At 42.4% G+C, this 24,571-nt stretch overlaps 2 protein-coding genes and 1 long non-coding RNA gene across 4 annotated transcripts in view; 2 read left to right on the top strand and 1 right to left on the bottom strand.

The window, feature by feature from the left end:
* The first annotated feature begins 4,384 nt into the window (after window positions 1-4,384).
* ect2 (epithelial cell transforming 2) lies at window positions 4,385-16,777 on the top strand. The gene is given in 26 exon segments (XM_061296405.1): window positions 4,385-4,726; window positions 4,962-5,110; window positions 5,468-5,547; window positions 6,343-6,435; window positions 6,855-7,037; window positions 7,178-7,267; window positions 7,499-7,606; window positions 8,128-8,201; window positions 8,468-8,598; window positions 9,020-9,135; window positions 9,364-9,426; window positions 9,615-9,834; window positions 10,169-10,278; window positions 10,809-10,928; window positions 11,010-11,078; window positions 11,375-11,485; window positions 11,930-12,026; window positions 12,253-12,334; window positions 12,498-12,576; window positions 13,177-13,296; window positions 13,407-13,545; window positions 13,722-13,876; window positions 14,128-14,235; window positions 14,616-14,744; window positions 15,920-15,955; window positions 15,957-16,777. Coding segments are annotated over 25 exon segments (2,769 nt in total). The 5' UTR covers window positions 4,385-4,726; window positions 4,962-4,983; the 3' UTR covers window positions 16,086-16,777.
* LOC133166478 (uncharacterized) lies at window positions 16,220-17,340 on the bottom strand. Its single transcript, XR_009717808.1, has 2 exons — window positions 17,098-17,340; window positions 16,220-16,832 (listed from the first exon to the last, which is right to left on the bottom strand). It is a non-coding gene; the product is annotated as an uncharacterized LOC133166478 (long non-coding RNA).
* A 578-nt stretch (window positions 17,341-17,918) lies between these two features.
* The window catches only part of nlgn1 (neuroligin 1), a 16,074-nt gene continuing 9,421 nt past the window's right edge, over window positions 17,919-24,571 (top strand). The window contains exons 1-2 of one of the 2 annotated variants that reach the window (XM_061296406.1): window positions 17,919-18,554; window positions 20,373-21,044. In XM_061296406.1, the coding sequence (XP_061152390.1) occupies window positions 20,519-21,044 (526 nt within the window). In that variant the 5' untranslated portion in view covers window positions 17,919-18,554; window positions 20,373-20,518. Of the gene's footprint in view, window positions 18,555-20,372; window positions 21,045-22,587; window positions 22,862-24,571 lie in introns of those variants that run through there. The other variant, XM_061296407.1, reaches the window with a different exon arrangement.

Here is a 24,571-nt window from a genome sequence, read left to right as displayed (position 1 = left end):
ACTGAAACTTCTCACTAAGTGGAAAATGTTAGGCTAGGGCTTTTTTTTTGTTTGTTTTGTTTTGTTTTGGTCCCCCCTCTGCTAACACAGCCGCGCTCCAGCAAGCAAGTTCCAGAAGTCCTGGGTGGGTCGGGTGCTCCTGGCTTGATTGGGGCAAAACAAGCCATTTTATTTGGTTGAAAACAAGCCAAAGTTGGATCCATTGGAGCCAACCTCCTGGGCCGGCGAGCGCAAGGACGTTCTCGTGTGAAAAGCGCAGCAACCGGCAGTGTAGCTTTTGAACTGCGAAGTCCCTGGCTAGGCTTGGAAAGTGGACGGTAGAAGGCGGGCCGGTGCGCTGGGATGCCAGGACTGGAGCTGCCATCCCCTGGGTTCCTGCCTGCGCCTGATCTGGGAAAAGAACACTTGATGCCATCAAAGGCAACAGATTGAATCCAGATGTGTGTCTCTTGCTCTTTCCACGTCTTTAATGAAGGCACAGAGCTGCAGTGGACTTTTTCATCATTAGTTTCCCTCCCAGATTCCATTTTCCTGCCTACAAGTCCCTTTCACTGCCAACGTCTATGAAAGAAGAATAGGGGGGGGGGGGGGGGGGGGGCGTCGGCCTCCCCGTGTCTCCAAATATTCTCCTCCGGGGCCCCTGGTCTTTATTTTGCTTGATCTGAAGAATTGAGTGTGTGTTCTTGACTGCTATGCCTGCTCTGCGGTCAACCTAGATCACATCCAAATCTTTTGATGAGAAGCAACAATGTAAGCAAGGGACATTTACATGCCAATGTTTCCAACTTGAATGACACCAAACATTTAACACACACACGCACAGACGGAGCCTGCGTACTTGTACATGACAACTATTGAAAACGTGCAGTCGTCTTGTACGTATTGGGACATGCGAGTAAGTCACCGAGAAAACACTAATCACAGTGCAACTAATGCTTCTCCTGCAAATAGTCCCGAACCGCCGTGTATACTTTGCCGTGTGTTCACTCAAACACGGAGCCCCCCAAAAAGGCTGAATTGAAGCCTGAGCAAGTACAAACTGCTACTGATACTTCTGGTAGCGTGATGTAATGACCAAATCAGCGGGAGGGAGGTTTACATGTGATGATGAACATTTTTGTGTGCTATAAGGAAACTTTAGCTTGCCAATCAAAGCAAAATAGAAACCCATTCCAAAAGTAACTATTTCCTCAAAATGGACATTCCTTTCACTTGAAGATGTCGTGTGGTGAAAGCAAAGGCTGGCATTAAGACATGTCAAACAGATCAGGGGTGACATTCTTCAGCAGATAGAAGAGCATATGCTAGCTACCTTTGATAAAGGCCAATGGCCATCTTACACCAACACACATTCATTCATAAGAGGCTTCAGTAAGTGGTTGTTTGGAATAGAATGACGATGGCATGGATATAAGCTCAGACGCCAAGCGGGCGCTTAGCTCGCTGGCACTGTGGAATGATTATTCCTATTTTCTTGTTCAGCGTCACTCCTGTTTGATATTGATGTTGATGAGGGTGACGTGACGGCGATGACGAACGAGCGCGGTGCCGCCGCCGCCGCCGCCTCTCTGCCGCCGCTGTCCAGAGACCCCTGGTGCTGATTGGAGTATGGCTTTGGCCCCTGTCTCCTTTTATTTCCCTAATTGGGAGTAAATGGCCTTTTTGTTGACTCTTGACATCCTGTGCAGGGAACCACATGTTTCTGACACGCTCCCCCTGATCTGTGCTTGATTGCAGTGACTAGCAGGAATTCTTCCTCTTGACGACCAAACGCTGCCCTGGTTGTTGTCGTCGTCGCCGCCGCTTTCATTGGCTACTAAACTCTCTCGTCTTCCACATACTTAGTCGTTGGATTTTTTTTTCACGTAACACTACATACAGCGTTATGAGGGAAATATGCAAGCAAAACAACTATTTACTTCGCACTTTCCTCGCACTTACTAGGTTAGATGCTCCCACTGCATTCGTCACTTTGTGCTCTTAATCTCCACACTTGTGTCTTTTTTCCACCATGTTATTTGGAGCATGGCAATGAAGGCATAATTATTTCATTTATTTTCATAGATTAAGCCAATGACGAGGCCATGCTGCAAGAAAACCATATCTACTCAAGTGAAAGTTGTCACAGCTTTTGTTTTACTCAGCATTTCATCTTTCTTGCTCAACTACGTATATATGATATGTTGTGTACATTTCACTTAACTGCGAAGAATATCTGCCGTTTATTTTTACATTTATTTTATTTTTTTAACAGCAGTGTTCTAAGTCTCCCCCTGAGCAAAACAAGCCTTTGTTGAGTAACTGCTAAGATTTCCACTTGATCATTGAAAAAGATTCAAAGTTGGACTTAACCTTGGCTAAAACAGGAAGGCTAATCCAAAATTTGCCAGCAAATTTTGACACCAGCAAATCAGTAAGAACAATAACAGTTGTAAACTATTTTGGAGCATGTTAGCCATCATGTTGCAACTGATCCAAAACATTTAGATGAGTGTTGACGACAGATAAAGTTTCATTATGCAGTTGAAATTCTTATTGGCAAATCAAGGTCGAACGTTAACAGGAGTTTTGCTGTTGCTTGATCCTCAACAATTGTGTTACATTCAAAGCAATGTGTTTGTCATTAAAATAGCCGTACTAATGGTCATTCGTTACACCCAAATCAAACCACTGGCCATTCGGAAGAAATCGGCCACCTGTCTCATTTGATCACAAAGCATCTTTACGGCACACTAGCCCCCAAATGCACTTACCGTCTTCTTTTATAGTCAAACATGATTATAATTTTTCAGAACAACACGGGCCTTTTTTTCATTTTTTTGGCAGAAAGCAAGAAAGAAAGATGCTGAATATTTTGTCAGCAATATCATCTAGACAAACTCGGGCCGCTTGCAGGTTACGCTGTTTGTCCTCTCCGGCGTTTCTGCTTTCATCATAGGCTACTTTGGACATTTCGAACGACGGTGCCACGTATATCGGATTTTTGAAGAAACAAGTCAACTCACGCTTGTTGGTGCGAGCAGCTCGGGATAGAACATAGCTTGCTTGCTCACCCGTCGTCCACATCTTCAATCTCCCAACTCATTAAAAGCTGCTTTTACAACTTCTCCATTAGACGGCCAGATGTGACCTGAGTGCAGTTGACTTGCAAAGTGTTTTACACAAACGCTTCATAAAAACAAAGCCAGAGAGAAAGACTTGAAAAAGCCAAAGTGAGACCCAAGGTGCCACTGTACAGTCCCAATTTGACAGAGAATTGAATTTGACAATAATCACAGGATGAAGAAACTACAATCATAAGCTCACACTCATTTATTAAAGCCACCAAGTGTGTTAAATACAGTTTTTCCCCCCCCCGTCAACAGAAAAGATCTAATGGTATTCAAATACAATAAAATCATGACATTTATGAACGCAGATTAAACCTGCAAATGTTAACCATAGCATGAAAGCCATTTTGTGTATGGAATATTCATATTTCAGTATTTAGAGGCACGACGCCACATTTGCCTCGCAGTTCAGCAGTAAATGGCTCGAATCGGGGCATCGTCGTTCCTTTGGAGTTGTTTTTGCCGTGTTTTCTCTACTTCCTCCGACATTACAAAAACAAGCTGACTTGCGACCGTGGTGACGATAAGACAGCTGTGTACAAACTAAGGCCCGGAGGCCATTTGAGGCCAACCCTCCATTTTCTAGCGGCTCACTCGCACCCTCTGCTGGACCTGTAGGCATGTTAAGCGTAACACAAAAAGGAAATGAAAACTTCAACTCATACCAAATTAGGTTTTTAGTGACGTGATCAGTCCTTTCTAGTCGGAAGAAGAAGTGAAAGTTAAAGTCCCAATGACCGTCACACACACTCTACCACTTGGTCACTGAGCTGAAGAAGTAGAAGAAGACGAAGAAAAAGAGGAGCTGATATGGAGGTAGATTGGGGTCAAAGGTGTTGTTCTTGAAAAAAACAAAAGTCGTACTTTAAAAAAACAAAACCAAATTGAGTTGATTGGTTGCTTGAACATGCCACCTTTGATTAGAAATTAAAATAAAGTAAGGGAAGCTCAATCATTCTTTTTTTTTTCAGCTCAACGCGTCCTCCCCCTGTTTTAGAAATAGTACTACTGCCATTTGTGACACTATTACTTTCTTTATGATCAAAAACGTATCCAAAAAACAAAACCTTAAACGATGATATATATCGCTTATCATGTCAGATGTCTCCTAGCTCGTAATATCATACGAAACGCACCATTGTGCAACCAGTCTATTGGTGTTTTGATCTAGTGTTGTTGCTGTAGTTTGCAATCCAAGATGGCACCGGCTCATGTCGCGCGTAATCATTTGAACGAACCAATCAAAAGGCTTTCCAGGCGGAAACTGGACTTTCTTGGCATTTTTGTCCAATCGCCGCCTGGCGCCATTGCTCTCCGTGCATTTTGAACTGGAACCGCACATATTTGTTCCCTTCCATATACACGACTCCTAGTCAATCGGTCAACAAACGAAGGGACTACACGGCGACTAGGACTATTAAACAATGTTTAAAAGGATGGACGGGGGATTCAACTTTTAAGGAGAAATGTTCCGGGATCAAAAGAAGCTCTCGGTCGTTTTATGGAGCTGTTGGCTAAACAGCTAAAGAAGCCCAAGTGCTTATTTACCCGAATTGTTTGCGTTGTTTGGATAGAATCTTCATCTCGGCTCGGATTCCCAGTCCCTTAAATCCACGGTAAATGTGGTCAGTTATCGAGTATGCAACGTGAGGAGTGTTTCAATTGCTCGCAACTGATTGCGCCAGAAAAGTGTGTTGGAAATATCAAACGGGCTTTCTGTTATGTTCAGCACTGAGTACGACGTTTTATTTGAATCTTGACTCCAGATAATGTCTTTTTTTCTTTTTGCCACCTGTCATCTTACTTCTACATCATTGTTTGTGTGTGTGTGTGTGTGTATGTGTGTGACAGCTTGCCCCCCCATTCTCTCGAGATGGCTGACAACAGCATCTTAACCTTTGGTCGGAGTCTGCTGGTGGATTCCTCCGCATATGATTCAAGGATCGAAGAACCCACCAAGGACTATTTATTACTCGGCACGGCATGTGACGATAGAGAAGGTTAGCCTGGATTGGATGCCTAATTTAATTTTATTCTTACTGTGCAGTGATTTGCAATTGAGATTTAGATTCACTGTACACATCTCTTGCACATTGCGGTTGATCATTATATGTACTCAACCCATTAAATATGAGGTAGCAATTTGAAGACACTTTATTTGGGTAGAATCCTTATCTTGGGAAAGGGTACCTGAAATAGGAAGCAACGATACGCTTACATAAATTGAGTAAAGTTTACTCCACGTCTAATTACATTCTAAAAGTTGTCATTAAGATGGACCCAAAACGGTGAATCTCTCATTCTCGCTATTTCTCTTTTGCTGGCTTGCTTTGCTTCTCCCTCGCTCTCGCACACAGATATGCTGCCAAAAGTGGAGCCAAGGATTGTTCTCGTGGGCGAGGCGTGCAAAAACACTGAACTGGTGAAAGCACTGCAGGTACAAATGATCTATCTATCTATCTATCTATCTATCTATCTATCTATCTATCTATCTATCTATCTATCTATCTATCTATCTATCTATCTATCTATCTATCTATCTATCTGTCTGTCTGTCTGTCTGTCTGTCTGTCTGTCTGTCTGTCTGTCTGTCTGTCTGTCTGTCTGTCTGTCTGTCTGTCTGTCTGTCTGTCTGTCTGTCTGTCTGTCTGTCTGTCTGTCTGTCTGTCTGTCTGTCTGTCTGTCTGTCTGTCTGTCTGTCTGTCTGTCTGTCTGTCTGTCTGTCTGTCTGTCTGTCTGTCTGTCTGTCTGTCTGTCTGTCTGTCTGTCTGTCTGTCTGTCTGTCTGTCTGTCTGTCTGTCTGTCTCTATACCTCTGTCTCTATACGTCTCTCTATCCATACATCTATCCATACATCTATCCATACATCTATCCATACATCTATCCATACATCTATCCATACATCTATCCATACATCTATCCATACATCTATCCATACATCTATCCATACATCTATCCATACATCTATCCATACATCTATCCATACATCTATCCATACATCTATCCATACATCTATCCATACATCTATCCATACATCTATATACCGCCTGGAGTCACCCTCAAGACCCAGTTTGGGTCTCTTCCGATCTCCTTGTTTGTCCCTATGACTCGGAACCTATTAGAAGTGAAGCCGGCAAAACTACGACCAAACTAATTTCTATGCTAGGAATTTGATTGCATCCAAAATAATTGTGCCCCCACATTGAGTTTCATTTGCTTTTCCCCTCCACAGGATGTAAGAGTAATGGAGGTACCTGTGGTAAACATAAGAGGAAATGAATCGTGTCCAGAAGAGAAAATGATGAAAAAGTCCATTGTCAATATGGTACATTCTAATGTTTTCATCAAACTTGTAGAGGTGTTGCATGAGTACTGATTGACACTGACTACATTTGTCAGAAGTGATTTATATTTAATGACTATGACTTCCCTTTTTTTCTTCAATATATGATATTTGGGATTTATAAATAATGATATTGTAATCAATTTGCAAGTCATTGTTTCATGATTTTTATATACATGAACACAACTTGACTGAATTCATATTTGCATATATGCATATGTATGCCTTTTGCACACAGATCTAGTGGCTGTGGGTCCTAGTTTGCATTTATTGGAACATTTAAAAGCTGCATTCAACTAGATATTTTGTCTCATAAATTAGTTTGATTTTATTTTGGCGTTCATGGTTATTCAGTTGACTTTTTTTTTCTTCTTCAATTACTGCCTTTTTTTCATCCACAGGAAATCAGTACTACGTTCATCATCACTGACAACATCCAAGAGTTCAGTGATGAAAAGAACACAGATTTTGAAACGGTGTTTGTCCTTACTGACTTTAAATCTCCCGATTATCACGGCCTTTATCAGCGTGATAACAGGATCGTAGGTCCTCCTGTTGTGTTCTACTGTGCTTTCAAGAAGGAGGTGAGGTCATACTGACGAATGCATTTGAAGAATGTCTCTTAAGTCAACCTTGCCTCCACCAAAATGAATGTGTTAAGCATCCTTAAATATTGAAAAAGCGCTGATTTCAATAGCAGTGTGTTTGATTTGTTGTTTTCCAGCCAATTCCATTTTCATGTCGCCCCCTGTACTCCACCACAATGCTGAATCTATCATTGTGTTTCACCGGATTTAGGAATAAAGAAGAAATGGTGAGATGATTATTTAGTCCTTCATGTTTTTTCAATTGTACTCTTACGGACGGACGGAGGGAGGGAGAGAGACGGAGAGAGCAATGGACCGAGAGAGAGAGAGACATGAGAGGGATGGTCAATGACTGAGTGCCAAATGTGAATTTCACTCGGTTTGCAGCTCTGAACGTATCGTTTGTATATTGTGGGCCCTTCTTCTCGGCGTGACCTTATTTGTCTCTCTTACCGTAGAAAAACTTGGTCAACTTGGTTCATCACATGGGCGGCATCATTCGGAAGGACTTCAGCACCAAGGTGACACATCTGGTTGCCCATTCAACTCATGGAGAAAAATACAGGGTTGGTACATGCTAAGACTCTCGTGGGGATTAGAGCTGAGCATCGGAATTGCGAAAGCGTCCTGTGCTTAAAACAAACTAAACACATTGAAACGATATACTTAAAGAACAGGAAAAAAGATCTGTGGAGCCACAGCGTATAATCGCTTCCTGCTCTCAGTATCGATTTATCAACTGTTAATGTTGTGTATAATGTCACTTCAGGATGGGGCTAAAGTATGAGACCATAATGAACACAATAAGTCAAATTCATAACATTACTGGCCTGTGTTGCCAATTGAAAATGAAGGAACCTTTTCCTATTGAAAAAAAAAATCATAATTGTCGCTATGCTAGTAGTTAGGACCGGAAGACGACATCTTCTCAGGCAGCAAGAAAGACACGGACAGCCGTGGAGCTTTTTTCTGTAATAGTGTGTTGTAGGCTCTAATCCGTCCGTCTGCAACGGTCCCTTGAGCTACTCCCTCGGTTCAAATGTGAGCCGAGCTGCTGTTTAATACTACGTATGTCCGTTTGTTTTAGCTGGCTGTGTGTATGGGGACACCCATCCTCACTCCGTCGTGGATATGCAAAGCTTGGGAGAAAAGAAATGACGGGTAAGTTTGCGGTTTTTCAAAGCTTTCCCATCATTTATCATCATTTTTATAGGAGCGAATATTCTCACTCAGACAGATTATTAGTGACTGGACACCTCAAGATTGGAACACCAATCTGGTGCATGGAGTCAAGTACAGTGACGAATGCCTAGTACACTTATTTATAGTGACATCTTTCAGTAAAGTTCAGACAATTGTATTCTCTTCTTTAGGGAGAATTGCATTTTTGCCACTAACCTTGTCCTCTTTCTTTTCAATAATATCAGGTCATTCCATGCAGGAGAGGATGATTTTCAAACAGAATTCAAAGTACCGCCATTCCAAGACTGCATCCTCAGTTTTTGCGGCTTTTCAGATGACGAGAGAACAAATATGGAAGAGAGGACTGTGAAACATGGTCAGTGATTTGAGGTGTCTTTTTAGTTTGTAGTCAATATTTTTGAACAAGAAACACATTTTGTTTTTCATTTGCTAATAACTTTATTGATCCCAGGGGGAAATTCAATGTCCAGCAGTATCCATACTTAAGAGTGGGCACATAAAAGAGAGGATAACAGATATTCAAAAGTGTCATTCACTACTAATATATGAATAAATGAATTTCAAAAGATGGCTGGCTGGCTGGCTAGCTGGTTGGCTAGCTGGTTGGCTAGCTGGTTGGCTAGCTGGTTGGCTAGCTGGCTAGCTATCTCTGAAGTGCAGCAGTATAACGCAAGCTATTGAACTACATGACCATTTAGTCAATTATGGAAGGGAAATTATTGGAATAAGGCAACTTTTTGTGCATGTGGTTTATTATCATTGTTCTCTGAATGTAGGTGGAAAATATCTGAACGTTGGAAATGAAAGATGTACACACATGGTGGTGGATGAGGATTCGATAAAGGAGCTGCCGTATTGTTCTTCAAAGAAAGTCTTTGTGGTCAAACAAGAGGTAGACAGACGTCTTGTATTTTGGATGACAAATACATATATATATATATATATATATATATATATATATATATATATATATATACACTTCAATATATATACCACGTTCCCGAGTATATTAGACCCAAAATGTGATCTCGTTGGCCTGAACTTAAAATATTTTGTCTGTTATCATTTTTCGATGACACTTATGACAGACGCTATTAACACGTACATTCTTCTTTTATAGTGGTTTTGGGGAAGCATTCAAATGGATGCTCGAGCCGGAGAGTCCATGTACCACTATGAAAAGGCAAGCTTGCTGTATTTATTAACAGGCTGCTAACAATTCTTTCAATCATTGATTAATCTGTCAGTATTTTCTTATGAATCGATGAACAGCGCAAACAGGTTGCTCCGTGTCCATCCCAGAGCTCTGAAATGTTTTTAACCTTGTTTTCCCCAACGGACATGGGATAATTGTTATTTGTTGTTGTTCAGAATGTCAGCCCAGCCATGAAGAAAGCAGTGTCCCTCCTGTCACTCTCTACCCCCACCAGTAACCGAAAGCGTCAGCATTTAAGGGACACGCTTGCTCGCCTCACAAAGGAGACGGAGATTTTGCCCTTCTCTCCGCCCCCGAAAAGGCTGTCGGCGGAACGTTTGCTGTCGTTGGGCTCGTTGCTCGACGTTACAATCACACCTGACAGATCTTTTGTTGGTAAGATGGTATCTTTTGTAGAAGCAAAAGTAGGTTATGTGTTGACCACTCACACCGGAGGACATGGAGCCTGCCCTGCCCTGCCCTGCCCTGCCCTGCCCTGCCCTGCCCTGCCCTGCCCTGCCCTGCCCTGCCCTTCCCTGCGTTTGGAATTGATATGACGGTCATTGCTGTCACGGCATCGGCTTCGATTCTTAATGTCAATATGACATTTCGACTGTCCCTCTGACAATTGGTAGAAAATGGGCGGAGGGAAGCATAAAGCAATTCTTTTTGGAGTTCACATTTTCACAGGGTCTTTCAAATTGGAGGTGTATTTGTTTTGTTATCCCAGAGAGTTCAAAGACCGCAGCCCCGCCTAAACAATCGGCCCGGTGGCAAGTTACTAAGGAGCTCTATCAAACTGAAAGCAACTACGTCGCCATTTTGAACACCGTACTCCAGGTAGGTTGAGTTGTGCCCTTTGAATGAATGGGAATCGTATCAAACCACGGCTGTGTCAAGAGATCACATTTGTCGAGCAAACCACGTCACTTTCAAGCACGCCGCCACTGCGCAGTGATTTAAAGCTTTCAAATTTGCTCTTCCTTTTCTATGGGGGCGGCTGGGCCCTGAACAAAGGCTGCCGTTTGGGAGCAGGCTTTTGTAGCCTCCATGACTCCGCTCTTCTATGACTCCACTCTTCTTCTAGCATACCGTGTTTCCCAACCTTTATTGAGCCAGGACACATAGTATTTGACAAAGGGGGGAAAAAAGTGCTGGGCTTTTTATGACTTTTTGTGTTTCTGCTCATTCAAAACGTACACGTCATTTTGAATATTGTCGGGCTGGACCGCCAAAGAGTGACGTCGCTCGCAAAGGATATGTCATGGCCAATAAGCACATTGGATTGCGTGTTTCGTTTCAGTAGATCTGCTAATACATTGCCATCCCTTTGATCATCAACTAATACAAGCATATTGTCATATTTGCAGATTTTCAAGCTTCCACTTGAAAAAGATGGTCAGGTGGGGGGACCCATCCTTGCCCCAGAAGAAATTAAAACAATATTTGGATGCATCCCTGACATCTATGAGGTTCACACCAGAATAAAGGTTGTCTACATATTCTCCACCAGTTTTTGTCGCTGCACCTTTTATGCAATTTTTGAAGAGCAAATGCTTTTTCCTCTCCAGAGTGACCTTGAGGGCCTCCTGAGAGAATGGTCAGAAGAAAAGAGCGTAGGAGATATTATCCTTAAATACGTAAGTGCAAATGTCGCATGTATACGTATGTTGTGTGTGTGTGTATATGCGCGTGTATGTTGATATATACATTGTGTGTGTGTGCGCGCGCGCGTGTGTGTATATATATATATATATATATATATATATATATATATATATATAGCTTTTTTTTTTGGGCCAATGGGCATAAATCGTGCAGAGCTCTGGTGCTGGCCTACAAGTAACAAAAGTGTCTGTACTTCCTCCTTCCCATGGCCAGCACCACACCCCTGCGACCATCCCTGATCTAATTTTTTCCCATCTTCTCTCCCCAGTCAAAGGAGCTTTTGAAGGCCTACCCTCCCTTTGTAAACTTTTTTGAAATGAGTAAGGATACTGTTGTTCAATGTGAGAAACAAAAGCCACGCTTCCATGCATTTCTAAAGGTAAGACAAACCACAAGCAGCAATGCAATAACTGTTGGATGAGGGTAAATAATGATTTCATTGTGAGGGGGGGGCTGTTTCCCCCCCCCCCTGAAATTACAATTTTATACACTATTTTAACCATCTTTTTGAAATGGATAGTCATAAATAAATATACGTATTACAGCAAAGAGGGATTTGTATTCATGCCCGTGCCGGGCGGAGTTGGTATGTCAAGCGAGCCATTGGCGACGTATGTTTATGTTTCTACTTTTTGACCATCGTTGTTTGTTAACTGTACATTTGTGGAAACGCCCTCCATTTGTAACGTGCGGCGACGGCATCCATACGAAAAAGACCCGCCTCATTGTATTATTATTCATTGTTTTATCACAACAACCCATTATAAAATGAGGCTCTCTGAAAAGCGCTGGATCAATCCATTTGAATAATCTTTCTATGTAGATCAACCAGGCCAAGCCAGAATGTGGGCGCCAGGCACTCGTAGAGCTCCTCATCAGACCTGTACAGAGACTTCCTAGTATGGCTCTACTTCTAAATGGTAACTTGCGCTCGTTTGTGCACATGCCTGGGAGAAATTTGGATGTCGTTGCGTGCCGGTTCACGTGCCAATCGTGTTAGCTTCGCTGGCTCGACATTCTTCTGCAAGGGTTGCATGTTCAAGTCGACATGGCTTTTGTTTTCTCTATGCTACAACTTTCAACCCACCTCTCCCCCTACGCACTCGCCCTTGAAATAAGTTTTTTTTTTTCTGCTTACCATTCCAGACATAAAGAAGCACACATCAGATGAGAACCCTGACAAGCTGAAACTGGAGAAAGCAATCGAGTCTCTAAAAGAAGTTATGACGTGAGTGAATCTCATTTGGGATTATCAATGGGTTTATTGTCACGCTAATATAACTGCCCAAACCATTTTTCAAATCGGTGGTAACAAAAAAAAAACCCCAAAAAAACGAAACGTAAGTATGGAACCCACGTGAGAATTTTGATCTAATGTTGTGCTCCACCAGTCACATTAACGAGGACAAGAGGAAGACGGATGGTCAGAAGCAAATCTTTGACGTTGTTTATGAAGTTGACGGATGTCCCGTAAGTCTGACTTGATCTCGTTTGTCTCCTTCAAAAATCACCCAAACTTGACGTTGCATCATTCTTGTGTGGGAATGAGCATTTGACGGCCCGTTCACCAGTTATTGTTTGAGTTAACATGACGTAAGCACACGAGGCATCTTTCAAGGCAGGTCATTTATGAATGACAGAGCACATGACTCCACTCCTGCACAGTGACGTTGACATGCAGCCAGTAACCCTGCTAAACCCAAACATTGGCATTATTCAGGTTTTTAAAGACCCCCATATGCCCTTGGTGGGCTTTTTAAAATGGTGACTCTCTCTTTGTGGTACAGGAAGTACTTGGGTTAGGGTTACCCTAGCCCTAACGCTCTCTCTTTGTGGTACAGGAAGTACTTGTATGCGTGTCATTGTGGCTGTAGCGAGCCTAACTTGAATCCATTGTTTTCACGTGATTTTATGATTATGCATCAGGATATGTGTCTTTCCATTTGACCTTGTCATTATGGTATTGCTCTCTGTCTCTCGCTCGCTCTCTCTGTCTCTCGCTCGCTCTCTCTGTCTCTCTGTGTCTGTCTCTCTGTCTCGCTCTCTCTGTGTCTCTCTGTCTCTCTGCAGGCCAACTTGCTGTCCTCCCACCGCAGTCTGGTTTATAAAGTGGAAACCATTGCGCTTGGTGACCAACCGTGTGACCGCGGCGAACATGTCACACTCTTCCTCTTCACTGATTGTTTGGAGGTAACTTCTTTCTGGGCTTTTCAAGCGCCTCATTTACTGGTTGGAGAAGACTGTCGTGTCCATTAGGGAAATGATGGCTACCTTTGAACCACTTGTTTCTTTGGATTCAGATCGCAAGGAAACGACACAAAGTTACCAACACTTTTAAGAGTCCACTGGGGCAAACAAAAGCGCCACCTCCGCTGAAGCACATCACTTTGATGCCGCTCTCACAAATTCGAAGAGTCTTGGACTTGCGTGACACAGAAGGTGAGATGAGCGACCGGTCGCATGTGCATTTCATCGATATTGAAACATGATCTAATTGTCCAGATGTCATTTAGCAATCCAACTAGCTGTACAGGTAGATTGTCATGACAAATACGAGAATAATCTGGGTTGCACATTTTTGTCCTGGATGTATGTTTTTTTGCTCTTCCTTTCAGAATGCGTCAACGCATTTGCTTTAGTCGTTCACCCGCCCACCGTACAGGAGAACATGCTGTTCAGCTTCCAGTTGGCCGGAGAGGAAACGGTGAAAAGCGACTGGCTTCGAACGCTTTGTCGCCATGTGGCCAACACCATCTGCCGTACTGATGCGGTAATGCTCCAAAGCGCACACGTCAAGTCAAATGTATGTGTATTTATACCTACAGCCCTTAATTACAGAAAGGGCTACATACATACTCTCAGGTAGCAAGGTGACATATATGATTGACACCCGTGAGGCCAGAGAAAACTCCAAAAGGAACCATTTGATTCTGTTGATTTGAATGTGCCATAGGGAAATAGCAAGAAGAAATGATTTCTTGAAGCGCAATTTATTTATTTGTTTTTGGATCCCATCAACAGGGTGACCTAATTCACGCTACAGACCCAGACTCTCTGCAGCTCAACACCAAAGATATGGCCAGCACTCTCAGCAAAGCCTCAAGAGCCATCAAGAAAACGTCCAAAAAGGTCAAAGCAAAAATAGTTATTTTCAAAATGGATTTTTTTTACTTTGACAAAATTAGCTTTTGATGCATTCCATTTGTATGAAAATGAAATCAGATTTCCTATAAGAGCTGGCCTAATGACATTATCGAAAACTATTCAAAAATGATCAGCTCTGTGAATTGTGACGTGGCAGCAAGGGAGTGATGCGCTAACAATGCCACAACAATCCATCATGAAATTTGTTGCCAACACTGAATATTGATTTTTATCAACTTGAATCAATTTGTTGAGCTTATTCGCTAGACAAATCAGCAGCATGATTGTTAGGAAGGTAGTCATGGTCATGACATGTCAGAATATTCCAAGAACATTTTGATAACTGTCATTTAAATGTGTTCTAGGTGACGAGGGCATTTTCTTTCACAAAGACTCCGAAGCGTGTGCTCCAGAGGGCATTTATCTCCAACACTACCCCAGATGATAAAAAACAACGATTGAACTCGGAAAACAGCAGCAGCTCAATACTGTCCGTAAGTCTTTGTTTATTTGATGAACTGGTCATCCTTTGAGTTTTAAAACTCGTCATGTAGATTGTCATTATTGTTATTATTTAGTCACAGCAGTTGATTTTCTGTGGTCCCTGATGGCGACTGTGTGTGTGTGTGTGTGTGTGTATATGTATGTGTGTGTGTATATGTATGTGTGTATACGTATGTATATGTATACGTATGTATGTATACGTATATATGTATGTACTTTAATACTTACTTTAATATGAAACCTGAAGTTCTCTTGAATGAGGTGTAATATATGAAAATAAATTAGCTTCATTGCAGAAATATTAATCTTTTAATGAACACAGAAAAATCTAACTGACAAACCTTTGTTTTGTCAATCTGCCTTACAATGCACCCGATTGTAGTTTGCAATCTCACCTGTGCTCACTCATTGATGGGTTACGTAAATAATGGGTGTGTATTAAAAGAACCCAAGCACCTCAGACCTTCACTTGAAGTGCAACTTGACCTCTAACAACATGCCAAGAAGCCACCCTGCGACCAAAGCCTTGGTTATTAAGAAGCTGTAGAGGTGGCTGGCACCTTTAATGTTGTGTCTCAGCGTCAAGTATAAAGAATTAATAAAAAAAAAAAAAAAAAAAAAAAAAACCTGGAGATCAGAGAGACGTTTGTTGGTTAGAAAATCCAAAGCCAGCCACTTTTCCTCTGCAGCAGAGCTCCACTGGGCTCGCAGCCCGCTAAACGAACGGACGCTGGAAAAGTGGCAGAAGGTAGATTCATCATATCAATCTCGAGTTGAATTACACCGCAAATACTGCAGGAGATTTACCAGAGCCTGTATGGATCCAAGATTGACAGTTAAGTTTGGTGGTGGTGGTGGTGGTGGTGGTGGAAAGATCGTCTTCTGTATGGGGACGTGGCAAACATTTGCAAGTAAGTCAAGTGCAGGAAGCCATCAGGATTTGGTTGCATGTTATGACAACATCAATTTGGAAATAAATCACCATCCAAGATGAAGATAAGATATCGATCTGGACTACTGTAACGAAATGGATAAATGACTCTAGGATCGGCTCAACCGCTTGTCGATATTTGATCCATTTGCCCGATCCCTTTGCTCGACTGTCGGAGTCTGCTATTTAATGAATGACCGACCGCACTATGTCTCTTTTTGTTTGGTATTCTAGATGTCTCGCTCTGTCTCCACGCACAGTTTGAGTGACTGCCAAAAGCAGTACCACGGTGCAACGTTTTAATTCTTTGGACCACCTTCCTCCCAGCGCCAGCCAGCCTTCCTGTCTGTATGCTCACTTCTTTGTGCCCTGTCCAAAATATGACTTCCCCAAGTTTTGACACGGATGGCCCGGGAAGCAAAGAATACTTCAATCTTCCGTCCTGGAAGCCCATTTCTTATTCCGCATATTTCTTCAAGCCTTAGTGTTCCCAACGCAGACGATCTCAAGTTTGCTTCTTTTTCAGATGCCCAAATGAACCCTTGCCTCGACTCAAAAACATTGGTGACAATTGTGGATTTCAATAGCTGCTCAGGTTGCAGAGTTCAACCCAAGGGTCCCTCGTTTATGGCTCGTATCACGAGAGGAACCTCTGCGTAAAGGGACGTCTGAGTGCCCTTGAAACCTTGTCTTAGTCCTAAATATGCAGGTTTAATTCATTCAAGTACCATGTGTCTTTATCTTCTTGATTTTCAGTATTGGTAATACAATAAAGGAAGTAGATTTGAAGTTGTTGATTTGGAAGAACTTTATTACTCATCATTTGAGCCCCGGGGTACCTGCAGGTGATATTCACTTGTTGCCTGGGGTTTGATGACAATGCGAATGGCTGGAGACTTTGGACATAATATACAGACAGTAATTAAATGCTATAGTCAGAGGTTTAACTACCAAAAAGTCATTACTCGGAGGTCAAGCTTGCGCTGTAATGCTGAAGAGGGAATTGAAATGTTGGGGTGAAAAGGAAAAAAAAAAAGATGGAATCATATGATGCATGGGCACCCACCTTTGTAGTACGTCTCCCTCCATCAATTTTGGAACTTTGTTTGAGAGGAAAAAGAAGCTTGGGTGGCAGAACATAACCTCACTGAATACACACAAAAATAAACAAAGGAGTCAATTGACTTTCGGCCTTTTGAGGAGCATGTGACTTGTGTGACTGTTGTTAGATGCTTTTAATGTGTGTCGCACCCTTTATGTTCAACTATCTGCGCTTAAAGTGTAACAAAACTGCCACTGAAATGCTAATTGTTACTGTCGTTTCTACTTTTATATGTATTAGCATTCAACAAGCAGAGGCTATGTGGTTGCTATAAACGCACATGTAATTCTCTGCTTTTGTTTGACTGTACCTTTCAGCTGAGTGTGTCAATAAACAGCTTGAAGCTTCATTTTTGGAGAGTTTTTGCTCACGTCTGCCAAATGGCCGCTTGTCGTGAAGTAAGTTGAGTCGCCTGCACTCCCACTTTGACGCAAAAAAAGGCCAATCAATGGCTTAGATTTTGAATTCAAAAAAATCCCCTGGATGCAAAGGTCTTGGGAAAACATTTATTGAAAAAGAGAATGTATTACGAAAGGATGCCACAAATAAGCCTGTGTGCGTGCGCCCCCTCACTCCCCCCCGCGCGCTACGTTGATAGTATGCTTATTCTCATGATCTTCTCAATGGTCAAGACCCAATAGTACAGCTCTTCTCATTGGTCAAGACAGAAATCCCTGCCTAAACGACATCGCTGAGTGGCCGTGCAGTAAATTCATGAAAAAAAAAACACAATTTCGCGCCCTTAAAATCGCTGCCTTAAAAATTGAACCGATCCAAGAATTTGGGCCAATTTCCTGGGTTGTTTTGCTCAACACAGCCCAAAAAATGAGGTTGTTTTTGACCCGGCACTTTTAGTAAGGCTAAAATGAAGTGTACATTGACAGCGTGTGAATAGACACGGCCGTAAAGATATATTTTTTCCAATATTTTAATAAAGCTTTGACGCCTGCTCCTGTACTGGGTCATGAAATGGCGCGATAGCCAAACTGGTGGTTTTCGCATGTAATAATAATAATTAATAATGACTAACAACTACGATATTAAAAGTAATGACATAATAATGGATGCAATAATGAATCCACTTGATGCTGTTCTTTTTTTTTTCAACAGGAACACTGAACTGTCGTTGCGGAAAGATATACAGTATGTAGATTGATTCGTAGGTATATTTATATTTAATATGTGCGCGCGCGCGCTCGCGTGTGTAGACAGAATCGCTTTTGTATAGCTTGTGCGAGGTAGGTCACTCTCCACCCCCAACCGCTGCGCGCATTAAAGCTGTATGAAGATGAGAAAGAGGATTTAAAAAAAAAAAAAAAATATATATATATATATATATCATCCAAATGCAGCCTGTATCTTGAGGAGCGGGCGGTGGTGGAATCACGTTCATCTTTCCAGCATCGCCGCCATTTCTGAAGTAGACGGTTTGTGCGTCTAGCCCTCTCTCTGTGCGAGTACGTAGTGACTGCATGCTCGTCGTAGAAAGCAATTCTTAATATCGACGTGAATCACTGAAACACCTGCGATTACCCACTGTTTTTTTGGGGGCGGGGGGGTGGGCGGTTGAAGTGGAGTTCCCCCTTTTTTGTTCGCTAGTGTCATGATTTGAATCCATTATTTTGAGGTCTCTTATTTCTAGTACTTATTCCTTGCATTTCGTACGGGCTATGTCGACAAAAAAAAAAGACTCCATTTTCCAGCGATACGCAGTGCACCGAGGACTGTTGTGGACGAAGCAGCAGACTGGAGACTCTTAACATCATGGTAAATGAACATGTTTGTCAAATTCTCTCGTCAGGAATTGGGTAGTATGGCATGTCAGGATTTATGAGTTGACACAGCCAGCCTATGCAGTGATTTGAATGTGTTAATGGCACGACATAGGATGCCGGGGGAATGGGCCGGGCGGCCAAATTCAAATACGTGTGTGTATATGGTTCATGTCGTCATGTCGTTCTTCTGAGTGGAAATGAATAATGTGGAGAAACAATCGTCGTGCTTCTTCGGCAAATCCATTTCAGACGGCTGACAGACCTGGCACATTTACATCGACATGGTCTCAGTTTGCGCAAACAATAGACTGATTTCAATAAGTCGCCCGGGATCCAATTCGTCCCTATGACATCCAACACCGTTCAGACGCTTATGCCTTTTTGACTGTGTGGCTGCAATTTATCTCTTAAACCTGATAGATAATCTGTTTAATTGTGTATCACTCAATGTTCTCTCTCTCTCTCTCTCTCTCTCTCTCTCTCTCTCTCTCTCTCCTCTCTCTCTCTCTCTCTCTCTCTCTCTCTCTCTCTCTCTCTCTCTCTCTCTCTCTCTCTCTCTCTCTCTCTCTCTCTCTCTCTCTCTCTCTCTCTCTCTCTCTCTCTCTCTCTCTCTCTCTCTCTCTCTCTCTCTCTCTCTCTCTCTCTCTCTCTCTCTCTCTCTCTCTCTCTCTCTCTCTCTCTCTCTCTCTCTCTCTCTCTCTCTCTCTCTCTCTCTCTCTCTCTCTCTCTCTCTCATCCATCTATCCAGATCGTTCCCAAAACTGATTGCTATCTCTTGACGAAGGATTTTAATTTTTCAAATTTTTCATGTGTGTGCAAGCCTTTTGATAGTTCCAGCCATTGGGGGCTCAGTTGTGCAGCTATCTTTTTCGAAAACATTCTTGACTTAGCAAGAGGGTATTTGAGGTTGTGTGTGTGTACGTATTAATTGTGCAAATCATGTTTTCAATGGATTTAATGAATGACACTTTTCCCTAGAACAGGAACTGAATTGGTTAAGATAATCAGTAATGAAAACTCTACACTGGTAAAGGTCCTACAAAATTCTTGGTTAGGAAGCAGACTGGCAGTTCTCCAACAATAGTCCAAATGTTCATATTTTTGACCCATATCAAGTCTGAAAATATAAGCACCCACTGAACTATTCCATTCTGATCCAAATATAACCTTGTGTAGGTAGTAATGAAGTAAGTTGTTTGGTGTCCCTATCTGCTTTTGTAATTGAATTTGTTTATTCATTATATGTATAGTACTGCCTAGCCTTGGTGTTCTTTCTGGAGATAGTGGCTGGGCTATATCGGTTCATGCAGTCAGTCCCTGGGGCTCTGATCGACATAGCTCACCCCTCAAGGAAAACATCTACTCAATGCTGTCTTCAGCCTTCCGGCCCTCCTCCCATCCACCTAGACTCACCACTTCTCATGAATGTTCTTTCCGCTGATATGCCCATGTTTACTTTTCACCGAATTCTACGATAAGATATTCACCAAATTCATTTATTCCTTGATAATCCTTTGCGTTTCATCCAAACTGCACAGGTGTTGCTTTCCTAATTGTTTTCCAAGAAACCATTTTAAATTCTCTTCACATTTATATGACCGTTGCGTGGCCAATCATACAATCTGTATGTCTTTGTAATTAGTCATGTAACGATTGTGATGGAATTCAACCTTTGTTATTTTCATTATGAATTATAAATCTGGTTCTGACAAAAAAACTAAACAAAACTGTATGAACCCCCTCTCCCCCACCATTTATTTTCATGTGAGTACTAATTGTTGCAACCCCCCCTCTTTTTTTGTTGTTGCAGGGGCTGGATTAAACAATCTGTTTTGGTATTCTGGATTGTCATCTGTCATCTCGCCCAAAAATAGCAAAGGAAGGACAACATTTTACTATTTGGACTATATTGAAATTCACAGGAAAAAAAAGAAAAAAAAGGAAAGGAACAGAGCGATGGCTACATTGAGGGAGCATCTACGGATCGGACATCTCCTACTTCAGCCTATTTCTATGTGCAGCAAGAAAATGCGATACGTCGGTACGAAGCGTCGCACGAGTACCAGTAAATGGTGCTTTCAATGGCTGGCTGTCCTGCTAATGCACATGTGTGCTGTGAATGCTGAGAAAATGTATGAAAACGACCCAGTGGTCACCACCACCAACGGCAAGCTCCGTGGGATCAAGAAGGACTTGAACAATGAGATCTTGGGCCCGGTGGTACAGTTTCTGGGCGTCCCGTTCGCGGCTCCGCCGACAGGCGAGCGCCGCTTTCAGCCACCGGAGACGTTAGCGCCGTGGCCGGATATCCGCAATGCAACGCGCTTTGCCCCGGTGTGCCCCCAGAACATTGTGGAGGGCCGCCTTCCTGATGTCATGCTGCCGGTGTGGTTCACCAACAGTATTGATGTGGTGTCATCGTACGTCCAGGACCAGAGTGAGGACTGCCTCTACCTTAACATCTATGTGCCCACAGAAGATGGTGAGTTAGTGGATTGGCAAAGGGAAAATGATTGGTTAGGGTGTCAGTCCAATGAGTCTGCAATCTGCTTAAGAGTTCACACTTGGTGTGTTATCGGAACCGTGCGAGTGAAGTTTTCTTCCTGTGTGTCTCCCACTATATCGCATGACCCTGAGCATGTTCAATGAGCATGGATCTAACTCTGTGTGTGTGTGTGTGTGTGTGTGTGTGTGTGTGTGTGTGTGGACAAAACATTCATTGAAATTTATTTCACCATCAACATCTTTGATTTGATTGCTTTATTTGACTGTAATACTGAGCCACTTATCTGCAGTCTCAATTAGGGCTGAAGCATACTTTGCCATTTGGGTATCCAACTGGAAATTCTATAGAACACTGCATATATGCCCCCACCACTTAATTCCCACAATGCATTGCGTGGCGCAATACATTTTCTTTAGAAAGTTTTCAGGACGTTAATCCATGCTGTATACTATGTGTATTTGTGTTGCCAGTTGTGTGTCATATTTGAACACTAACATTTATATCACAGTTTTTCTTTCTTTCTAACAAACTGTGACTCAAAGTTGTGTGTTAGTGACAACCAGGTTCATTCTTCAAAATGAATTGAAGTTCACTAGATCTTGCTTACTGAAAGTCATTAACAATGTACACATTGGTTCAACGTTAAAAAAAAAAGAATCTGCATTCTGCATGATTGTCATGTGTTATATTTGTGCAACAAGAGCTTAGGGCTTAGGTCCTAAGGTTTAGGGCGATGATCGACCGTGTTGATTGGCTTGGAGGTCTGTGATCAACAATTCCCATCATGCTCTTTTCACGAAAATCCACTGATCGCGAGCGGTCGCCGATCGATCGCCCATCGATCGGGCATCCCTGTTTCTAGTATGAATTTTAAATGAATTGAAATGTAGTTTTTAATAGATACTCAGTTTTGAAGTAAAAAAATAAATAAATAAATCACCCATTCATCCATCCTCAACACCGCTTTTCCCCGGGATTCCCCTTCCAAACAATGATATCTCCCGCACTTCCTCTCCACCTCCGCGTTCATAGATTTAGCTAAGTCAATGTCAAGGTATTCAAATCTTAAATGTACTCTTTTAATGATGTGTTTCTTATTTAAAGAAGACGTATGACTTTTTTAGCTATCAAATTCAGTTTATTGTGCACTTGGGAGTCTCCGGGATTGTAGAACAATTTCATCTAATCCAGGGGTGGGGAATTCCGGATCGTTATCCAGCTTCTGCAGACCTTGCTAATCATCTGACCATTTGAATCAGGTGTGTTGCAACAGGGTGACATAGAAAACATCGAGGACACCGGCCCCCGAGGACCGGAATTGCCCACCCCTGATCTAATCCCTCCCTCCAGGTGCTGCTGATCTGTTTGTGGGCTATTATTTTTTATTTTTTTACTTGGTTCAGGTGTTGGGGCGGGACTACCAAACGAGGTACTGGGTGCGGCCAAACAAAGTAGTGGGTGCGGCCAAACAAAGTAGTGGGTGCGGCCAAACGGTTTGGCAAATCCGCCATCTTTATTACTCGGAGAGACTTGTAGTGCAAACAAGTCAAGGAGGCCGAGGCCGAGGCCGAGGCATCCAAATGGTCCGTTGTCGGATGCACCAACCGTCCCCAGGGCATCGGAACCTCAAACAGGTGCCTGGTTGAGTTTGGTTTTTTGTCCTGCTTGTCTGTGCGAAGCACCTCAAGGACGAGTGTTGCAGAAATCTCTTGTCAATTTAGAGAAGGATTCGCCCAAAGTTTCATTGAGTTTCAATTCCTTGGATCTATGGGAACGACGGACACAGTAAAGCGGTAAGCTTGAGATGACACAAAACCAGTATTTCTCTTTAGTATTATTGCGTGTCCATGATTCCCTCATTTCCATAGCATTAGCGTCAATCTTTTGCTGATTTTAGCACTGTGCAGGTGCTGTTTTATTCTTGGGGAACACAATCATGTGTTAAATGCATCCGTTAGCTTCTCGCTAGCGCTAGCATTAGCTTACATCGTAGCTTGACTGCAGTGCTTGTTTCCAAGACGTTCATAGCATTAGCGTCAGTCTTTCTTTTCTTTTTGGAGCTGTGCGCTCTGTTTTCACTTCTTGTGGGTGTATTTTGAGTGGTTGTATCAGATGAATTGTGTCAAAGGTGCTGTATTATTCGTGGGGAACCCAGTGATTTGTTAAATGTGTTTGTTAGCTTCTCGCATACTGCTTAAATTGACTGCAGTGCTTGTTTACAAGACGTGTTCATAAATATTGTGAGGGGATTTATTTTGCCCCCCCATTTCGTAACCAGTAAAGCCCTGCGCCCCTCCTGAGGAAAAGCAGTTCAGAAAATGGATGGATGGAACCAGTAAAGCTGTAATGCTTTTGAAATGGAATCCAGTGAAAAATATGACATTGAAGTTACCTTTAATTAGTACAGATGAATTGACAGTAAAGTCATTGTTACGACTGTATATTGAAATATCATAACAGAATGGCATCAAATTCTATCATTCCAAAAAGCGATATACCGCTGTGTCTAATTGTTAAGCCTCATATGGATCTGAAATAGGTCTTCCAGCATTCGCCTTTCTAAAACATTTGCCCTTCTTTACCATCTTTCTACTGTTTAGAGGCACTTACAGCCTTGTAACAATGGTTGTATTTCAAACAAGGTTACATGAGAACTGAACCGGGATTTAATAAGTGGTGTTATTCCTTTTCTCTCCATTTATTTTTACATTACAGTTTCATTAAATCCCTGTCTGTCTGTCTGTCTGTCTCTCTGTCTCTGTCTGTCTGTCTGTTTGTTTTGTTTGTGTGTGCGTGCCTGCGTGCCTGCGTGCGTGTGCATGCCAACACTTCTGCAATGTGTGTCCAGGGGCCACATGTTATTTTTTAGTGCTCTATTCATTTTACAGTCAAAAGAATATCCAAGGAATGTGCAAGAAAACCGGGCAAGAAAATATGTAGGAAAGGAGGTATGTATTATATGCACATGCACAATGTAAGAATAAAGAAATATTGAACAGACAGACAGGGCGAGAGAGCGAGCCAACCCTGAGGTCAAGCCAGAACAGAAGGCCTGTGAAGAGCACTGTCAACAGATCCCGTCCGTGTCTTCTGTGCAGGACCTCACTCAGATGAGTGAAAGGCATCACAAGGAGAAAATCCAATGTTTGAAAAAAAAAAATGGGAGCGTGCTTTGGGTTAAGTGGTCCAATCTATGCTTGTTCATTTTTTTCCCATAACACGTTTCATGCGACCCTGTTGACTATTTGCGATGAAACGTCGGACGGTTCTGTGATCAAGCCCCCCCGCCCCGATATCTGAGCCATTGCTGAAAGACTTTTCAGAGTCTTTTTTTTGCCTGCCTGCCTGCCTGCCTGCCTGAGGAAAACAAGCTGCCTAATAATGACGCACACTGTAGCATCCCTCGTCATGTCAATCAATACACATCCCTTGATATGCTTGTATTGCATTCAACCCTATGGAGTTGGACAATCTGCAGCAAAATGGTCAAAATATATACTTGC

This window comes from Syngnathus typhle, linkage group LG14, assembly GCF_033458585.1.
Source record: "Syngnathus typhle isolate RoL2023-S1 ecotype Sweden linkage group LG14, RoL_Styp_1.0, whole genome shotgun sequence".
NCBI lineage: Eukaryota > Metazoa > Chordata > Actinopteri > Syngnathiformes > Syngnathidae > Syngnathus > Syngnathus typhle.
The sequence above is the reverse complement of the archived record's forward strand: the minus strand, read 5'-3'. Positions and strand labels throughout refer to the sequence as shown.